This window comes from Barbatula barbatula, assembly GCF_947034865.1.
Source record: "Barbatula barbatula genome assembly, chromosome: 2".
NCBI classification, from domain to species: Eukaryota; Metazoa; Chordata; class Actinopteri; order Cypriniformes; family Nemacheilidae; genus Barbatula; species Barbatula barbatula.
Window position 1 is genome coordinate 24,228,352 of NC_136767.1, and position 21,745 is coordinate 24,250,096.

The 21,745-nt window shown below is 37.9% G+C and overlaps 1 protein-coding gene across 1 annotated transcript; it reads left to right on the forward strand.

Annotated features, from left to right (window-relative positions):
• The first annotated feature begins 716 nt into the window (after positions 1-716).
• Positions 717-20,992, forward strand: trpv4 (transient receptor potential cation channel, subfamily V, member 4). Its single transcript, XM_079451345.1, has 17 exons — positions 717-953; positions 3,196-3,272; positions 4,566-4,999; positions 5,746-5,921; positions 7,291-7,443; positions 8,944-9,084; positions 14,238-14,536; positions 14,783-14,962; positions 15,185-15,343; positions 15,462-15,554; positions 15,723-15,796; positions 16,251-16,416; positions 18,604-18,670; positions 18,939-19,243; positions 19,368-19,495; positions 19,589-19,701; positions 19,782-20,992. The coding sequence occupies exons 2-17, from the start codon at positions 3,264-3,266 to the stop codon at positions 19,892-19,894; spliced, it is 2,610 nt and encodes an 869-aa protein (XP_079307471.1). The 5' UTR covers positions 717-953; positions 3,196-3,263; the 3' UTR covers positions 19,895-20,992.
• The last annotated feature ends 753 nt before the right edge of the window (positions 20,993-21,745 follow it).

Consider the following 21,745-nt stretch of genomic DNA (forward strand, 5'->3'; position numbering starts at 1 on the left):
TCAAATTCAGTCATATTTACCCTTATTTACAAACATATCAAAATGAAATAGAAACAGACGCGAGGAGACATTCTGTACTTAGCGCCTTCAAGCGAACACTAGATGGCGCTTTTGCATTTAAATTCTCTTTTGCAGGGTTGCCAATTCATCCTAAAGTAGAGGAATTCTGTCAATCTGTGTTCGTTTTAAAACGAAGTTATGTAAATCAGACTGTGGTTATGATAACTTGTATACGGTTATTTGAAATACGAAATTATGTGTAATGTATAACAAGTAACAGGTCTGAAAAATACGTTTTTTAAGATATAGTTGCGCTACAGCATAGTAGGACTACTTTCGTCACGTAGATCTGGCAACCCTGCTGGTCAGGCAGTGCCATGCAAATTAGCCAACCAACCGGTCAGACTTGTTATGAAAGACCTCATTCTTCTCAATATGTGTGCTTATTTCTCTTTATATAACATATACGTGTATACAACATATATACACATTCAGTCCTAGTTATAATTGAGGCAAACAACGAAATATGTTAGCCTACAAGTTTACATGGCGATCAAACTACAATAGGCTAGCTAGCTAGATTCACGCTATGTGTATGTTTTCCACGTTGACGGTACATATTTAGTTGGTTTACAAGGTTTTAAAAGATACATTGATTTAAGCTCCTAAAGTAAGAAGGAGTCCACATATAACAGAGATCCACACCCCTAACGCTCGTGTCTAACGTTACAGGTTGTCACAAAGTGGGCGGTGAGAAATCAAAACTTCACATCTCTACCATACTTTCCCTCCCATTATCTCCAACCTAAAACACTGAACGGGAAAGATGAAGCGCTTAAAAAAGTTACTCGATACGGATTCCTTCCCATCCGATGAATGATTTGACCTCTTGTCGGGATTATCCATCGATTCTACAAATAAAAAGAAACTGCGGGAAACTTTCGTTTGTGCAGGTGAGGTGCTTTCCTCTTGATAACCTTTGTGTCTTTGGAGACTGCACTAATTCGTAATAGCGAAAAGCAAACTTTTGTGTATTTTAGAGAAGTATTTGAAACGTTATTCATTTACTGGTCCGTGCCAAAAATGATATGTTCCGACTTATATATCTTATCTGTACTTAATATTGTTAGGCTATTTGACCGCAGCTTCCTCTTCCCATTTCATCTAATCTCCAAATCGGAGTGTTGTTTGTATCACTGTGTGTGTTTGCTATGCACAGATCTGTCACGTAAGATTATTCTTTCTCTCATTTCTCAAAGTTGGGATTTTTATTGCCATTGTATGAGATCACACGTGTAACTGAACTGTCAGCAGGAACCAGCTCTGGAGACTCTTTGGATCACTTACATTTTTCCCACAACCTCATGCGTTAGGACAACTCCTTAGAGACTTTGTGACATTGAGAATCTGGGGTCATCTTTCATTTCCAACTCTTATCTAGAAATGATAAAATTGTCTTTCTCCATCTGTTTTATTTCTCATTTGCTCAGTTCTTGACTTACAACATCCAGTTCCCAAAGCGTTGGACACCCACGTTGCCATTGCTTATCAAACCCCTTCGACGTTCTGCTTTCACTCTTTCTAGTGATCATAGTGGTGTTGGAGTGAAGTCTTATTGGAGTCAGGTCAGATCTGCTTCTATAGACAGTATTTGGACAGTACTTGCCAGGCCAGGGTGACTGTGGGGGTCTGTGTTAGATTTTCCACCACCCCGCTTAAGCAAACATGGGCAAACGGAAACCTCCACACCAAACAGGGGACAGTGTAGGGAAATATGGACCAAGCTCTCTTCAGTATCTTTGGTGAGTCTTGTTAACTCGTTTTTTGAAAGAGATTCAAGAGAAGTAGGTTTAGTGTATATTTGGTTGTGATTCATCAGAGGAAACTAAGAGAATGTGTCGTGCTTTTGAAACATCTCAGACGTGTCTGAACAGGACCTGTGCTGGTTAATCCTGGAGATAAAGTCCGTTTTATAGACCTGGAAAAACAGTGGCCTGGAAGCAGACCAGGTTGCCATTTTATCGGTCTGTATTTAAAATAAAAGTTAACAAAATAAAAAATGTCAAATTCAAATTTTCTAAGTCTCACCTTGTTCCCAACATTCTACCCATTTCCATATAATCAAAACATGATTTAGATGTCATCTATATACGAAGAGTTTGGTTCCAAAATTAGATAACGTTTCAAAAATCATGTTTTTTTATTATTATTCTTTTTTTTCAGTTAATATCAGTCAAACTACAGTTTGTTTGTTTTGATTTAAGCCATAATAACTAAAAAATTAACTAACACGATAAAACACAATAAAAGCATGATAACGTAATAAACGATAACGAGTGGCTGCTTCCAAAAAATAAAAAATCTATTTATAAGCAACATTCTTTAAAAATAATTATTTTGTGTTACACAGACAGAATAAAGTCATATGAGTTTTTGTCAATTGACCTGACTCGACTTAACAATGAATGACAGTAAAGCAAATTATTACTTTAAGCATTAAAGGCAACATCAGCACTGGAGGTTCTTTGATGACGTCATTGGCTTATCGTTGTTGTTGGTAATTGGATGGGCAGAGGAATTTCCCCTTGAACTTGGAGAGAATGGGAGGGAGGCACTGTGAGTCATGTCTGTGCTGGGAAGTTAGGGAATCAGTTTATTATTGGGATAAAATCCCACAATGCATTGTAGCGTGTGGACAATGGGTTTAGAGCGGGTGTGTATATTTGGTGGGTGGGATGGGTGTATTCAGAATGAATATAAAGGTGTTTTTTTTTCTTTAGCTGTTTGAAGTATCTTGGTTCAAAACATGCAATATTGTGTGAAATGTGCAACAAACTATAGTATATATATATATATATATATATATATATCATCACAAAGATAAAAATGTGAATTATGTAAATAAATGTTTTAGATTCATAGTTCTTCTGCAGTTTACATCTCACCAACTTTTGGCTGCTGTGGAAATCACACATATAACATTGTCTCACCTGCATACTCTGATATTAAAAAAGCAAAATAAAGGGCAGGGTTGGAATCAAGAAACCAGGATAAGCAAACCACAGTTACACAGTAGACAGACTATTCAGAACTGCATGTGGCCTGAGAAGATGTCACAATAAGTTTGTTTTCTGATATTGTGTGTCTTAACATGGATATTTATCATTTTCTCCTGCTCTGTTTGTGCACCTGCAGCCCCTGACACTTCTCTGCTCCCCTGAGGAGGAATCTGTTATTTGGGAAACAGCACGCAAGATAAGACAATGAGTGAAGTAAGTGCTATATATTCTAGAGTAATATTTCTTTGTTCATTCTTGGTGCCGTTAGTAATTTTTAAGAGGATCTACGGACAGTAATGCTATATAAAATGCATATATAGACCTTAAATAATGAAGGTTTATGTTTTTATTATCTTAGAATGAATTTCTATCTACATACATCCCCTTGCATGGAATTTGTCATGTTCAAAAGCAGTTTGGCAACTATGACCCTGGTACGACTAGAACCCTCAGCTGGAAACGTTGATGCCTTTATAACCATTAGGTTTTTAAAGTTGAAACAAATCGGTTTTAATATGTGTATCGACTGTATCTGTATATTTACAAATTTCTACTGGTAGAATGTGATGTTGTTGGCATAACAACAAGCCACATGTGAACATTACAAATGATGCAACAAGATTTCAGTAGCATCACATGTTTGGTAGTTTTTGTTGGTGCATAACCAGCTTGATACACAATGAAAAAGAACGGTCACTCTGAGAACAATTAATACCATATGACATGAAAGTTTGGGACTTTTGTTTGTGAAAATATTTCTTATGGCGCTTTTCCACTGCATAGTACTGCATGGTACGGCACGGCACAGCACACAATCGGGCGTTTTTCCACTGGGTACAGTACCTATTACCTGATACTTTTTTTAGTACCACCTCGGTTGAGGTTTCAATCGTACTATACCAATACCAAAATGTGACAGATCTCAGATTGAAAATAATTACCAGCGTCATTGGATTTGCAACCTATGTAATATTGGATTTTTATTATATGCTTCGTGACAGTACTAAAGAGATTAAAACCCTTAACGCAATGCTAAATGCTACATCCGTTGAGCAAACCATGATCGTTGTCTGCTCTTTGCTGTAAGATTTACCAAACTGTCTTGTATTTTTAGCAGTATTTTGTTTTGCTGCCATCTAAATGCTCCATGTTGGTTTTTTGTTTATGTCGCGTTCACAATGAAGCTACGGCAGTAGAGGTGGCGCAACTATGACGATACGTTACTAATCTCCACCCACTTTGTAGCAGTACTAAACTGCTGTGGAAAAGCAAACTTAGCCGAAGCGAAGTGAGCTGTACTGAGCCGAGTCGTACTAAACCTGACGTTACCATAAGCGCCATAAGATTATATACATTTCAATTATATTTATTATTACTATATCTTTTTTATGTCATAATTTCTGTACAGTTGCTTTTAAAGAATTCAGTACTTTTCTTTAGTACTAAGTACTAAAAACAATATCCATCTCCATGGTTCTTGTCCTCTATCTCTCGGCTTTCAAGCAGGGTTTCTCTGCTGCCACTCTACTAAAGCGCTATCGTCTGGCTACAACAGAGTCAAACTCGATCTCCTCGCCTCCTGGGACTGCTGCCCAGGACTCAGAGGGTAAGGACCCTTCAGCAGATGGGGAACCCAATTTTCCCATGTCTTCTCTTGCTGAACTACTGGAGAATGAGGAGGGATCACAGCCATCCCAGGATTCGCCACAGGATCCAGGACGACCAGGGCCAAATCTTGACTCGAAGCAGAATATGCGGATAAGGTTCCCTGGGGCCTTTAAAAAGGGGGTTCCTAATCCCATGGACCTCCTGGAGTCCAGCATCTCTGAGTATCCAGTGGCACCTGGACCAAAGAAGGCACCTATGGATTCTCTGTTTGACTATGGCACATGTAGGGAGGTCAACAACCAGAAGAAACGCAGAAAGAAGCTACCACGGGGGTGAGAGATGATAGCTTGTTTATACATGCATATACGGTATATTAAATGATTATGTATACTAACTAACTCAAGAGGGATTTTTTACTTTACATCTTTGTGTTTAAATTGACCTAGAAGAATGTTAAAACACAGATGGTTACATTGTTTACTGAATGACACAGTGCAGACCTCTTGCTATGTAGCTGTGGTAGTATCTCTTTATGGAAGTGTCAGGCAGTGGAACGTTTTCATATATTGTAACGTGTCACTTTTGTATACAGTATGCTATTTTCTGTGCGACAGACAGTCTAGAAATTATTTAATTTCTTCTGTGAATATGCACAGTAGGGCATCTGAATGTCTGCCGTTGTTTCCATGCATGCTTTTGGAGCAATGCTTCTGCTGGAGTTGGTTAGACAGCTTAGATTCCCATTATATTATAGCGACCTGTGGACTATTAATGTACACCTGACTAAATTCAGTCTGGGGAACATCAAGTCAGTTATGGTGGTTCTTTAAAACAGCTGTTTTGACAAGGACAAGTTTAGGTAAAACAATTTACTCCTAAATATAGTGAAAAGTACAGTTCTTCAGTCAGTATTCTAATCATATCCTGAAAGTTTTTATTAAGGCATTTTTATAAAAACTAATAAATCATCATAATTTAACTAAGCTCTAATCCTGGTTTAAGCTAAGCCCTGTCTGTGAAACCGGGTCGTTGAGTTTTATCTGAAGATAATGTAAACTTATTATATTCACCCCCACAGGAAGGCAGAGATTGAGATGTCATGTGATGATGGATCCCCAGAGCCCGCAGTTCTGAAAGTTTTCAACCGTGGGCAGCTGTTTGATGCTGTATCGCGAGCAGACCCGAGAGCTCTGGACGGTCTCCTGCCGTATCTAAAGTCGCAAGAAAAGAGGCTCACGGATGAAGAGTTCAAAGGTGCATTCTGGGAAGGGTTTAGTCTGTGAGCTAGGTTACATCAAAGTGCAATGAGGTATACTGCATGTCAGTAGTGTGTTTTTTGGGTGTGGGTTTTAATTTTAATTTCATTTTTAAATATAATACTCACTAAAAATTAATTATTTTTATTAAATAATAAAAAAATATTTTTTAATTATGAACTTAAAGGTAGTTCACCCAAAAATTTAAATTCTGTCATCAAATACAACCCAAACCTTTAGGAGTTTCTTAGTTTAGAGGAATGAGAAGAATGTTTTCACTGCTCTTTTCCCAAACAATAAAAGAAAATGGTGAACTACTGAAGCTATTTATACTACACTACATTTTACCTTACACTTTTAAGCATTTAGTTTTTCTTTAAAAACGGATTGATTTGTATTTAGTAATTTAGTAATATCCTAAATTTGTCATTTTTAGAATAATACTTTAATCTTTTAACCAAACAGTCAAAGCACTCCTGTTTTGAACTGATCTGGGTCACGTCCCATTTATCCTTTGTGACCATATCTTCATTTTCCATGTTTGAGATTTTATTAGGCTGATATTGTGCCTATTTCATGGAACGGAGGAAATTCTATTATATTTGGTGGTGTGACACTGTGAGGTGGAGTCCAAGCCACTCTTCCTGTCTCAAAGACTCTTTTAACAGAGAGCAGTAAGAAATCGCAGCAAACCGTTACAAATAGAGAGTGAAAAATTCAAGGGGGGATCAGAGATGGACAACTAAGTTTCTCAGGCCAAATGTAAACACAGGAAGAGGTCTCACTTGACCCCCTCGTCTGAGTGAAACGGATCCAGTTTTAGAAACTGGAAGAGCAATATGTTTTTAAGCAACGTATTAAAGGGACAGTTCACCCAAAAATAGAAGTTCTGTCATCATTTACTCGCCCCTGATCGGCATACATTTCTTTGTTTCTGATGGACATTGGAACATATGGAATTGACTACCATAGTGTAAATTACAATGTAGTCAATAGGGCCCCAGAACGTTTGCTTTCCTACGTTCTTCAAAGTATCGTCTTTTGTGTCGAACAGAACAAAGACATTAATTAAGCAAATTTTCCTACTATGGTAGTCAATGGTAGCCCAGAACTGTTTGGTTACAAGCATTCTTTCAAATATCTTTCTCTGTGTTCATTGGAACAAAGACATTTCTACGTATTTGGAACAACTTGAAGGTGATTAAATGAAGACAGAAAATTCATTTTTGGGTGAACTGTTCCTTTAAGAAACCTTAACTGTATAGAAACACCCTGGCAACCACCCATTACACTTTAGTATTGTGTGTGTTTAAAGTTTTTTTTAAACATCTGCTGTTAACAGATTTTCTTTATTGTGTTTCTTTTAGAGCCTTCTACTGGAAAAACATGTCTACCAAAAGCTCTCCTGAACCTACAGAATGGACAGAATGATACCATCCTTGTATTAGTGGACATTGCAGAACAGACAGGAAACCTGCGAGAGTTCATCAACACGCCCTTCAGAGATGTATATTACAGAGGTGAGATGTCCATCCCTTAAACACACAAGCCAGATTCTCAGCTCGTAGCCAGAGCTTGAATTTGGTCAAATGTGGAGTTTCACTTTTGTGCTTCTGACTGAACTCAGTGTTTAAGAAGTTTCCTCAGAGCTGTCGTTCAGTAGCCTCCACCCTGAGCAGCACAAAGAGTCCTTACAAACGCTGTTCCTCTGTGGCCTGTCTGTGTTTAGGACTGGACGCAAGCCATTTAATTTCAACAGTGCCACACCCATTGCAATATTACGCAACTTTCCTTGCCTTTAGATGCATTAATGTTGAGAAAACAGATGTCAGACCTGTAGCCTGTGAGTAAAAGTGACATTGCTGAGACATTGATCGGTGACGCCAACAGGAATGACATCCTTTTGTGACAAGCTGCTCTGTCTTGTCTCTCCTGTCCCCATCTCTATTTCTTTATCAATAAAGATATAGAGCATAAAGGCCAAAATTATCAAATAAATGCGATATGGCCATAGACTAAATTATTCAAAGTAACCAAAACCAAATATTAATAATTAGTATTAAAAAGTATTTGCCAGGATTGTGATGTGAAGTATAATACTTATTTTATTGTTTTGCATTTACATGTCTTGAAATGCACAATAGACTACAGACTTTGTGTAGTCTATCTTTCATTTAAATGTCCACAGGATGCAGTCACTCACAGATCGGTTCCATTATTTATGCAGTGTTGCATCCAGACCTTGAGTCAGGAAAGCGTGTATGTCAGGCTACGTCTGCCTGTCAACAGATTTCCTTTTGGAGACACACACCCAAAACAAATACAAATGAACTAAACAACTAAAATGAAGTCAAGATTATCCCCATTGTTCTCAGCACAGTAAAACCGTTCTCTTGAGTCAGGCTTTCTTTATTACGTCATTCAATTTGATTACAAATGAATAGATGTTAGTGTTAACAATGTTAGTTAAACATTAGTCTGTTTGTGTACATTTTAGTAAATAAAAAATATATCTTTTAATAAGGGAACAAGGTGGACCCACTTTGCTCAGCAGTGGCCACTTGATGATTTATGTGTGTTGTTCATGAAGGTAGTAGTAAATACACATGACATTATTGTTTAGTTTATGCGGACATGTGCACACAGGGTGCTGCTTTGTTCAAACAAAGCGACACACACGAGTCACTTCTAAACTTTAGTGTGAATATCCAAAAATCAAAGATGAAACATTTCACAAAAAATGTCACTCATCTACAGTACATGTGAGAACAAAAGATCGTTTGAATGTTACGATCTCTATTTTAAAACTAAAAGCACACAAAAACATATCCAAGCTATCTACTTATTTTCATGTTGCTCTGTAAGATAAATTGACAGTATCTAAAAATACTGTGCTGTTTCTCGCTGCTCTGTGAGATAAGATATATTTTCCTGTAATGTGACAGAACCGTTTGTTTTAATCATTGCGGGCAGTTTATTTTATGAACTTTATTCAGAATGATAATGTGGCACGTCCGCAGGTCAGACTGCACTGCATATTGCTATAGAGCGCCGATGCAAACAGTACGTGGAGCTTCTGGTGGAGAAGGAGGCCGATGTTTATGCCCAGGCCAGAGGACGGTTCTTCCAGCCTAGAGAAGAGGGTGGATATTTCTACTTTGGTAAGTTTGTTGAGAATCATTTTGATTTTGGTGAACGCAATTATTGTTTGAGAAAAGTCTTTTTTAAACGTGTTAGCATTTTTTGTTTTATTTATGACTTTTTGTTTTATTGTGGGTTGATTTTGCACTTTATATCAAAAGCGCGTCCAGTCCACTACTAACATTTTTATAAACTAGTTTGAGACCTCTGGTTTAATAATTAGAGACTATCCTCATTACAACACTCGCCCCAGTCTTTCATCCCAAAGCTATGTGTGGGAAGCTTTCCTGTTTTATCAGCTATCTGCCTTCATAGTATCAGTTTTTGCAAAAATCAAGACACAAAATTTGTGATTTGTAATTGTAAGCCTAGCTTACATGGATTCGCCCACGAATAACCAATATTTGGGCACACGAGATTTAAAATAACCAAACGATTCCCATGGCAACATCAGGCGATTTTCTTTTTTCCGTATGGGTTGGCAAAAGTGAGGAGTGTTACACAATTTGTGCTTTCATGAAATGTTTAGCTGTGAGCAAAACTGTTTGTGGAGCTTCGAAGAAGATCAACAAGACGTTACGTCATAAATAAAACAAGTGTGGCGGTACCTAAGATGTGAGAGAGTTAAAGGTTTCGTTGTGAGCAAAACTGTTTGTGGAGCTTTGAAGAAGATCAACATGACGTTATGTCATAAATAAAACAAGTGTGGAGGTACCAGGGATGTGAGAGAGTTAAAGGAGCCTCTGTTGGGAACAGAAAGCAGTCAAAGGGCACGTTCTTTACTTGGGAGAGTGTGTTAGAGTAATTTCGGTGTCTGAGCTAACCTGAACATGTTCTGCCCTCTGTTGATAAGAGTATGTTACTACAGCTCTATCAGTCAACATACCTGAAAGAATATAGTACCAAGCAGCAATTATTGGGGTCAGACAAGGTCAAGCAAGTTCAGACAATTAAGTAAAAGTTCCTGATTTGGAAAAAATTTAAGAACAGATGCTGCAAATAAAATGGATACTTGTGTTGATGTTAAATCTGTTGTAGAGTACAGATGTGTTCTGTGGATGTAGCGCCTTCTATTGACATCTTTCAGAATGCTTCCTCAGAATGCATACTTTCCTGTATAAAAGGTTTTCTCATGGACTTTGAGCTCACATGATGCAGACCAATTTGTGAATATTTGCCCCACCAAAAATTATATTATTTATAAGAGTCTGGGTGTCATCCTAGATAGCACTCTGTCATTTCAGTCCCACATTAATAACATCACTCGATCAGCATATTTCCATTTACATAACATTTCTCGCTTACGCCCATCTCTCTCCCCCAAAAGTGGAGCTCCTCTATGGTCTACCTGACAAATCCATCCATAAATTACAACTAGTCCAAAACTCTGCTGCCCGTATCATTACCAGAACCCCTTCCATCAGTCACATAACACCTGTCCTGCAGCAATTTCATTGGCTTCCCCTCAAATATCGCATCATTTATAAAAACCTCCTCCTTACATTTAAAGCCATCAACAATCTCGCCCCTACATATCTCACTGAGCTCCTTAATAAAGAAATAAAAACAGTGTATTGGTTGTAAGGTCATGGGTTCAGTCCCCAGTAAAAAACATAAAACTTGTTCATTGAATGGGCTGTAAGAAACTTGCAAATGTATACATTGGGAAGTTGACCTTCAGGCTCCATGTCTTGTTCAAAAAGCCTAAAAAAAATCTGGAACAAGCGGTGTCACAATATACCAGTATTGACAATAACTGTGATACTAAAAACCTAATATCGATCAATATGGTATTAATTCTACACATTATAATGTCGTAAATAATTTAGCAACCACTTTTTATTTCGCTTTAAGAGTAATAAGGGTTACAAACCATGCCTCACTACACTTGTATTTTAAGTGGGATTCATTGGCCAAAAAGAGAAGAAACAAAATAGGAAAAGATACATTTATTCTTTAAAAAAACATTTCCAAATGTATCGTGATAATATTGTTATTCTGAATTTCTTTTGACATGATTATAATGTAGTAAAAATCTGATATTGTGACGGCTATATTTGTAATACAAACCTTTTAGGACTCAATCAATTTTTAGTAAATAAAATTTTATTCTGGCCTACATTTTTCTTATTGAAGTATAATATATTAGAAAATAAAATGGATTATGCAGTTTGCTTTAACTTTAAGACTTTAGTTGATCCTTCAAGATGGAGTTTTATGTCAATAGTTCATAAAACAATTACGATTCTCTGAACGAACAAAGAACTTTAATTGTCTTTTTAATTCTCCTCAACCTCATTTACATCTGCAAATTTTAAATCACAAAACAAGACGTCTGCTGTGGAGCTGATTGAAAGGTGCAAAACTATTTTAATATAATCCGGGGATGACAGAACAGGATTATTTTTTCTGGTGTCCTGCCAGGATTCTCCATCTCTCCTTTATTCACCTGTAAATGATTTTCATTTGTATTAGACACGGCTGTCAGCGTTTAATCCCCTCTGATCTGAGCGTGAAGCTTCTCGGTGACGTGATCTCAAACCCGAGCTCACTGACAGCTAATGTGATTTAGCAGTCACGCTAACCGCTCTCTGAGCGCATGCAAATCAATGAGAGCGAAGCTTTCTATAAGAAGTGACATGAAAATAATCTGTCACCCCTGGCAACAGCTCACTCTCAATTTGCTGTTTGGTTTTCCTGTTTGCCAAGAGTTCTCATGAGACACCCACTAATTGAGTACTGGATACCAATGGTGACATTTAGATCAAAGCGCATTTGTTCTGCGAGCCCAGTGCAAGAGTGATTGACTTAAGTCTGTAATTGTATTCTCTCATTGTGGTATTTAGTTGGGGAAACTAGGGAAATAATGGATTAAAGGAACATCTGGAGGATGGGGTCTTATAGCTGGACAGAAATCCCAATAATGGAACCCTTTCAAAATAAAATTATAAGGCAGTTTATTACATTACACATTTCCATATATTAGAACCAAGTGTTTATATTATATTTCGTATTCCAATACACAAAATTGGAATCAGAATTTTTTATGTAATGTTCAATATATTGTATTAATGTAAAATGTTAACAATGTTTTAAACCTGTTATAATTCGCATGGGGATAGAGAATGTGAAGCAGACGTCACACGCCCTTTGTTGCATGTTCCAGTGGCACGGCCATCTTTGGAGGATAATGCTCCACTGCTATAATTGTTTTGATATGTACCGTTACTTGTTTTGTTTGATAAATGGAGAAATCAAAAGTGAAAGAACCATGGGCTTTTCCTGAATGACTCTGCGTAATACTATTACAGTTTTTAACAAAGCAAGACCGACCTACCATAGTTATATTTCCTAATCAAACAAGAAAAACAAAAGACTGCATTGAACGCTCTACCAACCATCCTCCCAAGATGGCGCAACATTCAACACGGCGTGACGTAGCTTCACATTCTCTACATTTGTAGCAATTGCTGACAAAACAATGGGTCTCATTCACTAATAATTGCGTAGATTTTTCGTATTTACACACGTTCTAACTTCTCATGAAAACTTTCCGTTCCTTTATTTGTTCTTAACCTGGTTCTAATTTTAACGAATTTGGAGTATGTTAAATAGCAGCCACGTGCACGAGTTTAGTCATTTGCACAAAACACACCCAGTCCATCTCCAAGGGCTTTCTGTCTAACCTTTCCTTTACCATCTGTCGTCACTTAAGTCGAAGATACTCCAGGCCACCCCATGTGACGCTGTATACAGACCCGTTCTGTACCAAGTAATTCCCACTGCGCAGTCCTCCAGCTATTATCCTAAGATAAACATACATTTTGTCATTTTGTCTCGGAGAGAGAGACTTGTGGTTTTTGCTTTCAGCTGTTCCAATTATTTTTAGGTCAAAAGTTTTAGTGAATCATAATTTGTTCGTGAAATCGTTCGTATGCAGCTTTCATGCACAAATTAGTGGGTAGACATGCTTATTGAATGATACCCATAGGTTGAGTGTATGTATAGGTTGAGTGAACTTGAGTGAATGCAGCAAAATCGTAAACATAAATTGCCGGAAACACGGCTACAAACATGGCTTGCTGCAGCCTGCTTTTTAGAAATTACCCAGTCACGTTTGGTATCTATGTAAAGCTTAGAATTTACGCTTTTGGATTAATCTACTCTCCACAACGTCATAACAGCGCTAAACCAATACAGAGCATTAAAAATCTAGAGTGGGATTTATAGTGGCCATTAGCGGAGTGTTTGAGAATTGCAAAGCCCTCCCTTTCGAAACACTACGGTGGCCACCAAAGTACAAAAAGATGTCGCCGGCTGAGACAGTGTGTTTTCTCAGGTTGGAGTGGAAGTGAAGTGATCATGCGGGCATTAGGAATATTGTAGTTTCAAGTTTAATATAATTCTGCTGTTAAAGGCGTTTGATCTGAGAGCAAGACAGCAGTCTAGAGTTAGTTAATAAACGTTTTTCCCCCTTTGTAAAGTCAGGGACAACTAGACTACGTACCGCAGGGTAGAAGAAGAGGAAACGTGCTTTGTATAACTGTTTGTCAGTTTGAGGCTACTGTACAAAACATGGCGGTGCAAAAGACAAATTCAATGTAGTAGGCCCGCTTTGTATGTAGATAGAAATAGCTTATTCGAAGGTAATACAAACATAACTGTTCATTATGTCTTTATACTTTCTATACCTCTGAAGAAATAAATGTATATTATATTGCATCTCTGTCAATAAATCCTCCTAAAAATCCCACAATGCTCCTTTAAAACAACCCTGATTCTTCTAAGCAACGGCTCCTACAGACAACTTTAAAGGCGATATTCTCAATATTTACATTTTGCACCCTCTGATTCCAGATTTTCAAATAGTTTTATCTCGGCCAAATATTGTTGTATCTCAACAAACCATACACCTTATAAAAGCTGAATACATAAGCTTTCCGCTGATGTATCAAATCAATTAGGACAAATGTACCCCTATGACCCTATTTGTGGACACATATGTTTTCAAATCTATACTAAATAATTGAATATATTGACATACAATATAGCATAACTGATCACATTATGTTTCGTATGCTGTTCTTAAAGCTAACAAAAAAAACAAGCAGTTTTCTTTCGTCCTCAATCCACCAGCACTGACAAGCTTACATTGTTTTTCCTCATTGCTTAGGTGAGCTTCCCCTCTCCCTCGCAGCCTGTACCAACCAACCAGACATGGTGCATTACCTGACCGAGAACAGCCACAAAAAAGCAGATCTGCGTAGGCAGGACTCCAGGGGTAACACGGTGCTGCACGCCCTGGTCCATATCGCAGACAACACCCGGGATAACACACGATTTGTCACCAAGATGTACGATTTGCTGCTCATTAAATGCTGCAGACTCTATCCAGATTGCAACCTGGAGAATATACTTAACAATGACGGCATGTCTCCTCTCATGATGGCCGCCAAGCTGGGAAAAATCGGGGTAGGAGCCCACCTTCAATCAGTTTGTTTCAGCTTTGAAAACAGTCTTCCGCAAAACATAAAAGAAGAAACTTTGAAAAATGTTGGTAAAAACGATTTTCTGTTCCCAACATTATTCAAAATAGCCCCCTTTTTGTTCTGCAGAAGAAATAAAGCCATACAGGTTTGAAATGACAAGAGAGCATGTAAATAATGACATCATTTTCATTTTGAAGGTGAACTATCCCTTTGATGTTTTTCTCTACAGGTGTTTCAACACATCATTCGGAGAGAGATAAAAGATGAAGAGGCCCGTCATCTCTCTCGGAAGTTTAAAGACTGGGCTTATGGACCCGTTTACTCCAATCTCTATGATCTTTCTTCCCTGGATACCTGCGGAGAGGAAGTCTCTGTTCTGGAGATACTTGTCTACAACAGCAAGATTGAGGTGAAAGTTTGGTTTTTCATTTGCGACGTCCTAATTTCAGATTAAAGGCTTTGTGTTGAGTAATGTGTCCTAAATGTGTGCTGATGGTTGTTAATCTATACAAGGACGTTTATGGAAATCATCAACAAACAAACAAAAACAGCCAAATATCAATAACCAAAGAGAGTGAAACCACCTCGGTGTTGCAAACTCTCTGAAGTTTTTCATTATTTCTCCTTTCAGAATCGCCATGAGATGCTGGCAGTGGAGCCCATTAATGAGTTGCTGAGGTCCAAATGGCAGAAATTTGCTGCCATCACCTTCTACATCAGTGTGTTTTCCTACCTTGTCACTATGATCATCTTCACTCTTGTGGCTTTGTATCGCCCATCAGTAGGAAAAGTGAGTACAGTCAAGTTTTTTCTCTCTTAGTGGTTCATCTCATTCTATCAGAATTTCTGTTATTTATGTTTATTGTGTCAATACAGAGTTGATCTCTGATCAATCTTTCTCTCCACAGCCCCCTCACCCCTATAACACTGCAGAGGACAAACTACGTTTGGCGGGGGAGCTCATAACGGTGGCCTCTGGGCTCTTTTTCTTCATAACAAACGTAAGCCATGCGTACACAACGCACCGATATTTCCAATACAAGATCATCCCATTATCACCCAGATTCACCTTCATACACTTTCCGATTTCCTCTGCAGTATCTTCCCTTTTCATCTATAGCGCTACATATCTTGAGCAGCGTTTCTTGGTTTTCTCCCCTGGTTTCTAGATGAAGGACCTTTTCCTGAAGAAGTGCCCGGGGGTGAATTCTTTATTTATTGATGGATCCTTTCAACTGCTCTAGTAAGACATTCCGTCCCATTCTTTGTGTCTTCCTTCGCTCTCCATGTCTTTCCCTAAGGCGATTTTCTCCCCCTTTTAATTGAGCCGTCTAATTAATTTCCACGACTTCGTTCTAGGCATGTTTTAATAGTTAATCTCATTGCATAAAAGCAGCGCTACTTATGCAAAGATGAGTGCAGTTTCCTCAACATGTTTATGTTAATTATAATTAATACGTGGCATTGCTGAACTAGTGAGGCATTTCAAATGGAAAAAGCAAGTCTGACATATTGAAGCTTAGCAACAGAGTCAAAGATTAACTCAGTGATACACTTTCTGTAACCTACGTAGTAAACAAATGTATGAAGATTCCCAAAAGCCATCATAGTTTTGCCGACAGTATTGAGCTTGGCCCAGTTTACTTGATCAACTATAGTCATGTTATTCATTGCGACTCTTTCCTTCTGTTTGATAGCTTCATCTACTCTCTGCTGGTTCTGGTATCTGCAGCGCTGTATCTGTCAGGAATCGAGGCCTACCTGTCTGTGATGGTATTTGCTCTCGCGCTGGGTTGGATGAACACCCTGTATTTTACCAGAGGCTTTAAACTCACTGGAACCTACAGCATCATGATTCAGAAGGTATATAATGGTTAAATTTTTGATTATCGCATCTATCTGAGATTTGTCAACTTGTGCATCTATGCATTGACTTTGTGTGTAATTTGGTCGCGTAAATCGCTTAATTCGCCTTTGGTGTGAAACGAGAGCCGTCGCATACGTATAATAGTTAGGCCGCGTCATACTTGCCTTTTTGCTCCATTGACTTCCATTCATACGCATGAAAACGCAAGTCAGTCCGAAGTTATTTCACATTTGTCTGCATAGGAAAGTTCAAGTTTGGTGAACTCTGACCTCAGAGTTTGTGTCACTTGAATGCGTGAGACCAGTAGATTAAAAGTTTTACAGAAATGTAAAAGATGGAGGAATCGCTTGCCCATTTTTGCAGCACGGTCTGAACAAATTTATTTTGCTCAAAGTCTAGTCTGACCGTGGAATTACGACACACAGTCTCGCCGCGGTGTGGTCAAGTGGTTCATGGAGTGCCACGTTTCAAACAAATCCTGCTATCAACCTATTTAAATGAATTTTAGCGGTACAGACAACAGCAACTGTTTGTGCATAAATTTAGCTAAATATTAGCAGACTGTGCTATGATTAAATACATAGGGAAAATAGTCTCTTATTCACCTTAGAAACACAAAATGCAAAAAATGTAGGCATTTTTAAAAATCTACTTGTATTTTATGACACTATTTTGATGAATTATATATTGCAGTAATAAACAATATGTTAACACTGCTAAATGTTTAGACACAAACTCAACTGACAGGCAGTAATTGCTAAAAAATTATGCTTTGTTTTCTTAAAAGGTGCATCTTTTAGTTAAGAGCTGTGGTTGTTTTCTATATGGTTTTTGCATAGTGCTCGTGTTAGCAGAGGTGGTGATCATATCACACGGTCAATCCTCCTTCCTCCACTGACTGAACCCTCATAGCCTTCAGAGAAACAGTTAAAACTACAAAAACACATCATGTTTTATGCCAACATTGCACATATGTAAGAGACAGATGATCCATTTTTGAAGAGGTTTGCCTGTGAATGTATTTAAAATAACGTAATGTGATTGATATAGCAATTGCTATACTACTTGTGGCACAGTCCGCTGTATATAGCAGCAATTTGTCTTGAGAGTAATATGAATATAAGGTCAGTATTTGTTTTTAATTGTAACGTTTAATTTCAACTGCCTACTCATTAAAATGTAAAAACATTACGTTATTTCACCAACTGTACAGCAAATGCGTTTGGGAGACACTGAAATGAATGGGCTTCAGTGCAATGAGCTATCGGTTTGGAGCTATCGGACGGTCGGTGACAAGTAAATAAATGTATTTATGAAATGTTGCGGTGTAAAATGTATGATATACTGTATGCTTTATAATGTAGGTAAGTACAGAGAAACTTTACTTGAGCAGAGTAAAAATACAAAAATACTGTCCAGCTCTGTTAAATGCACTTAAAGCATAAATCTTTTAATACCACTTGTTGTGTTTTCAACATTAAGGCACGTGCTTATCGGCAGCATTTTTCGAGACGTTTTTCAACGTTCATCGCCAAGCGATTTTCACCCGTGCAGATTCAGTCCCTGACATAGTTGGCGCTTAATGAAAAACAGAAATACCCTGGTCAAAAGGTGGCGCCGTGCAACTTTATACTTCTGACAGAAGAATTAATCTTGCTTCCTCTTTGTCAATGTGTGCTCGGCAAGACCGTTCTGTGCTTTGCAAGTCGTGTTTGACTGTAACTTCCGCAGTTCCAGGCACATGAACAAAAGCACCAATCTCATTGGTCGGCCAGTTCAAACCCAAAAAACGAGCCCGTGGAGTTAAAAACAATTACTTTTACACCTGCCGTTTTGCGCCTCGGTGTGCACACCCACTTTGCCACCCTTTGTTTAGTCACAAAGCGTTAAAACGCGCACGATTATCGTCCCGGTGTAGACAAGCCTTTACTAGCATAAGAATTACCTCAAAGCAACAAAACTTTCTGTAGGATGTGTTTATAAAAAACTGAAAACTACAGTATATTGTTCTGTTTGTTTTGTTGAACAGATCCGTAGTTAAGCGTAACTAGCTGCTCTTTTTAGGAATTACTGCTGGGAACTCATTGAATAATAAAAAAGCTTGTCTGTCAGCTTCCTTTCCATATCGTAAGTGTAATTGAGATATCATTATACTTAACCTTCAATTCTGATATTTTGTTCAGATTCTCATTAAAGATTTGTTCCGGTTCCTGCTGGTGTATGTGCTTTTCATGATTGGCTACGCATCAGGTATTGCTTGAATTTATTTTAATCTCATTTCATTAATAAGCTAGCAGCCCCTATTACAAACTACCCCGTCTGTGCGGTTGAGGGTCAATATGATCCTGTTTGACCTTTAAAACTGATTTACTTTCGGCGAAAAAATGAAAGTCATTAAAACTTGTGCTTACACTGTTAGTTTTTGGTACATAATAAAGAAATGCAGATTAGTTGATTTGAAAAAAGCCATATTGTTTTAACTATGTTAAGTTATCATTGCCTCTCATCATTCCAACAGCGTTAGTTTCTCTGCTGACAATCTGCCCTGAGGAGGAGACGTGTAAGAATTCCTGCCCCAAATACCCAGAATGCCGAGACACGAACACCTTCAGTGAATTTCTGCTGGACCTGTTTAAGCTGACCATCGGCATAGGAGAGCTAGATGACATGCTTAAAGGCGCACAGTATCCTGGTGTCTTCCTCGTTCTCCTGGTCACATACATAATTCTCACCTTCGTCCTGTTACTCAACATGTTAATCGCTTTGATGGGGGAGACGGTGGGTCAGGTGTCCAAAGAGAGCAAGAAGATCTGGAAACTGCAGGTGAGAGAGATATTGATGGTGGAATACCTCCAAGTGTCTTTGAATACATGTCTTTTGTGGGTGGGGTTTAATAAAAGGGGTGTGGCTAAATGTTTCGTTACAAATTGTTTTGGTTTTATATCAGTGGGCAACCACTATACTGGACATCGAGCGTTCATTCCCTGTATGTCTGCGGAGGTCTTTTCGGGTTGGAGAGATGGTTACTTTAGGCAAGAGCTTTGATGGGACACCGGACAAACGCTGGTGCTTCAGGTACAGCTACAACCCCTCTATACATTATTAAATTGCAGCCGAACCATTCCTAGTACCTACCGGAGATATAGATTTTACCTGTTCGTGTTGTAGAGTCGATGAGGTGAAGTGGTCCCATTGGAATCAAAATCTGGGCATCATAAATGAGGATCCCGGCCAGAAAGACCATTATGAACACACACAGGGAGGGCGGGGCCTTCGAAGAGGTTAGTAACGTACACATTTGTTAAAACGCTTATTCAAAAAATCATCTAACAAACATGATTTTTTTTTATCTCAACAACAGATCGTTGGTCGACGGTCGTGCCAAGAGTGGTCGAACTGAGCAAGAGCCCCCGAGATCATATTGTAGAGATGGAGCCTCTCACGGGCCGACACAGACATAAATCAGAAAGCTAAAACAGGACAATGATGTGTTTTTATTCATATTAGAATAGCCATATATATCATTTTCAAAGTGTCCTTTTTAAAAAGAAAATTACGATGACCATGTATTATGTATATATTGACCCATGAGACACTCAGGGACAATCTGTTTAGTTGATCACGGAGTGTGCAATAGATTGTATAAACTGAGAGCTTGTTAAATTATTTAGATGCAGAAATCAGAACAAACGGTGCTTCTGATCTTGATATCGGCATCTTTAGTACTCGTGTATACCGTATTTTCTGCTGACAAACCTCGGCATTGTTTTATGGATGAAGTGGAAAAGGTTACATTGTAATCAATAATCATGTCAGATTACCTCGGTGTAAAAGGTGCATTGCCATAATCACAACATTCATTTTATGAAATATCAGATTATAATGCTCTTGTGTTATATTGCCCAGTCATAATGGAAAATAATAATTTTTATTTTGGATTTGGCCTTTGGCGTTGTTTTGTAATAAAGGTCATTCAGAAACAGATGTGGCCCTCACAACAGGAGTGTACACACTGCCAGACTTCAGTAATATGCTATTTTCACCTCAGTATGCTGGCAGTAGTGTGACACTAGACATAATGAGTGTGATGTTGGTAATGACTTTAAGTGAAGCACTGTTTCACTTGTATTTCAGAAAAAACATGACAAGGGAGAAAGCACCCAACGTTTTACTTTCGTTTTCTGTATTTATGATTTATGATATACTGTTAAGTCAAAGACTTTGTGTGCCTTTGCATTTTTTAAAGAAACTGACGATTTTAATACTTTTCCATTTTTTATGTTGTTATTTAGTGGATTAAGAATGGACTGGAATAGGGCTGCGAGTCCCTTTGTTTACAGGCCTATGGTCATTTTCAAATATTCTTTATATTTTTTCTGAAGTTTTTTTAAAGCATTGAATATATTAGGTAGAAGAGGGATGTAGAAGAATATACGGTAATATATTCTTTAGAGCAAAAGTGTATCTTGCCAATGTGTTAGATATTTGGTGCTGCTGTTAAGAACTATTTTAATGTCCTGTATTGACACACGTGTAGTTTTTGTTTAATAAAACGTTTTTCAAAGTATTCAGATTTGTAATGATATGTTTGGTATTTTAAATTCATATAAAAACAATATTAATCTGCTCACCTTAAAGGAACAGTTCAGCCATAAATAAAAATTCCGTCATCATTTACTCACCCTTGAGTTGTTCCAAATCTGTAAGCATTTCTTTGTTCTGATGAACACAAAGATTTGGAAGAATGCTTAAAACCAAACAGATCTTGACTCCATAGCAGGAAAAAATGCTTTATAGATTTCTTTGTTCTGTTGAACACAAAAGAAGATATTTTGAGGAATGTAGGAAAGCAAACCGTTCTGGGGCACAATTGACTACCATTGTCATTTTCTTACTATGGTAGAGTCAATATGGCCAAGATCTGTTTGGTTTCAAGCATTCTTCCAAATGTCTTTCTCTGTTCATCAGAACAGAACAAAGAAATGTATACGGATTTGGAACAACTGTAAATGATGGAAAGGTGAGTAAATGATGACAGAATTTGTATTTTTTTGTTGAACTGTCCCTTTAAGAATGTAATGGTATTTTATTAGTTGCCAGACCTCTTTATGTAATCACATAAGCTGCTGACCAGCATTGTCATGATCATAATGAGTCTTAGCATGACAGGTCTACTGATTCAGCCTTTTTTGCTTGCCTCTCTGCATGCTTGTCACTTCACAAAAACACTTTGTCAGAGTTTGTTAGTTCTTTAATTCGATGCAATTTTACAGACTCATGGGACTTGCACAGTAAGGGATAGGACCGTCACCATGGAGCAACGTG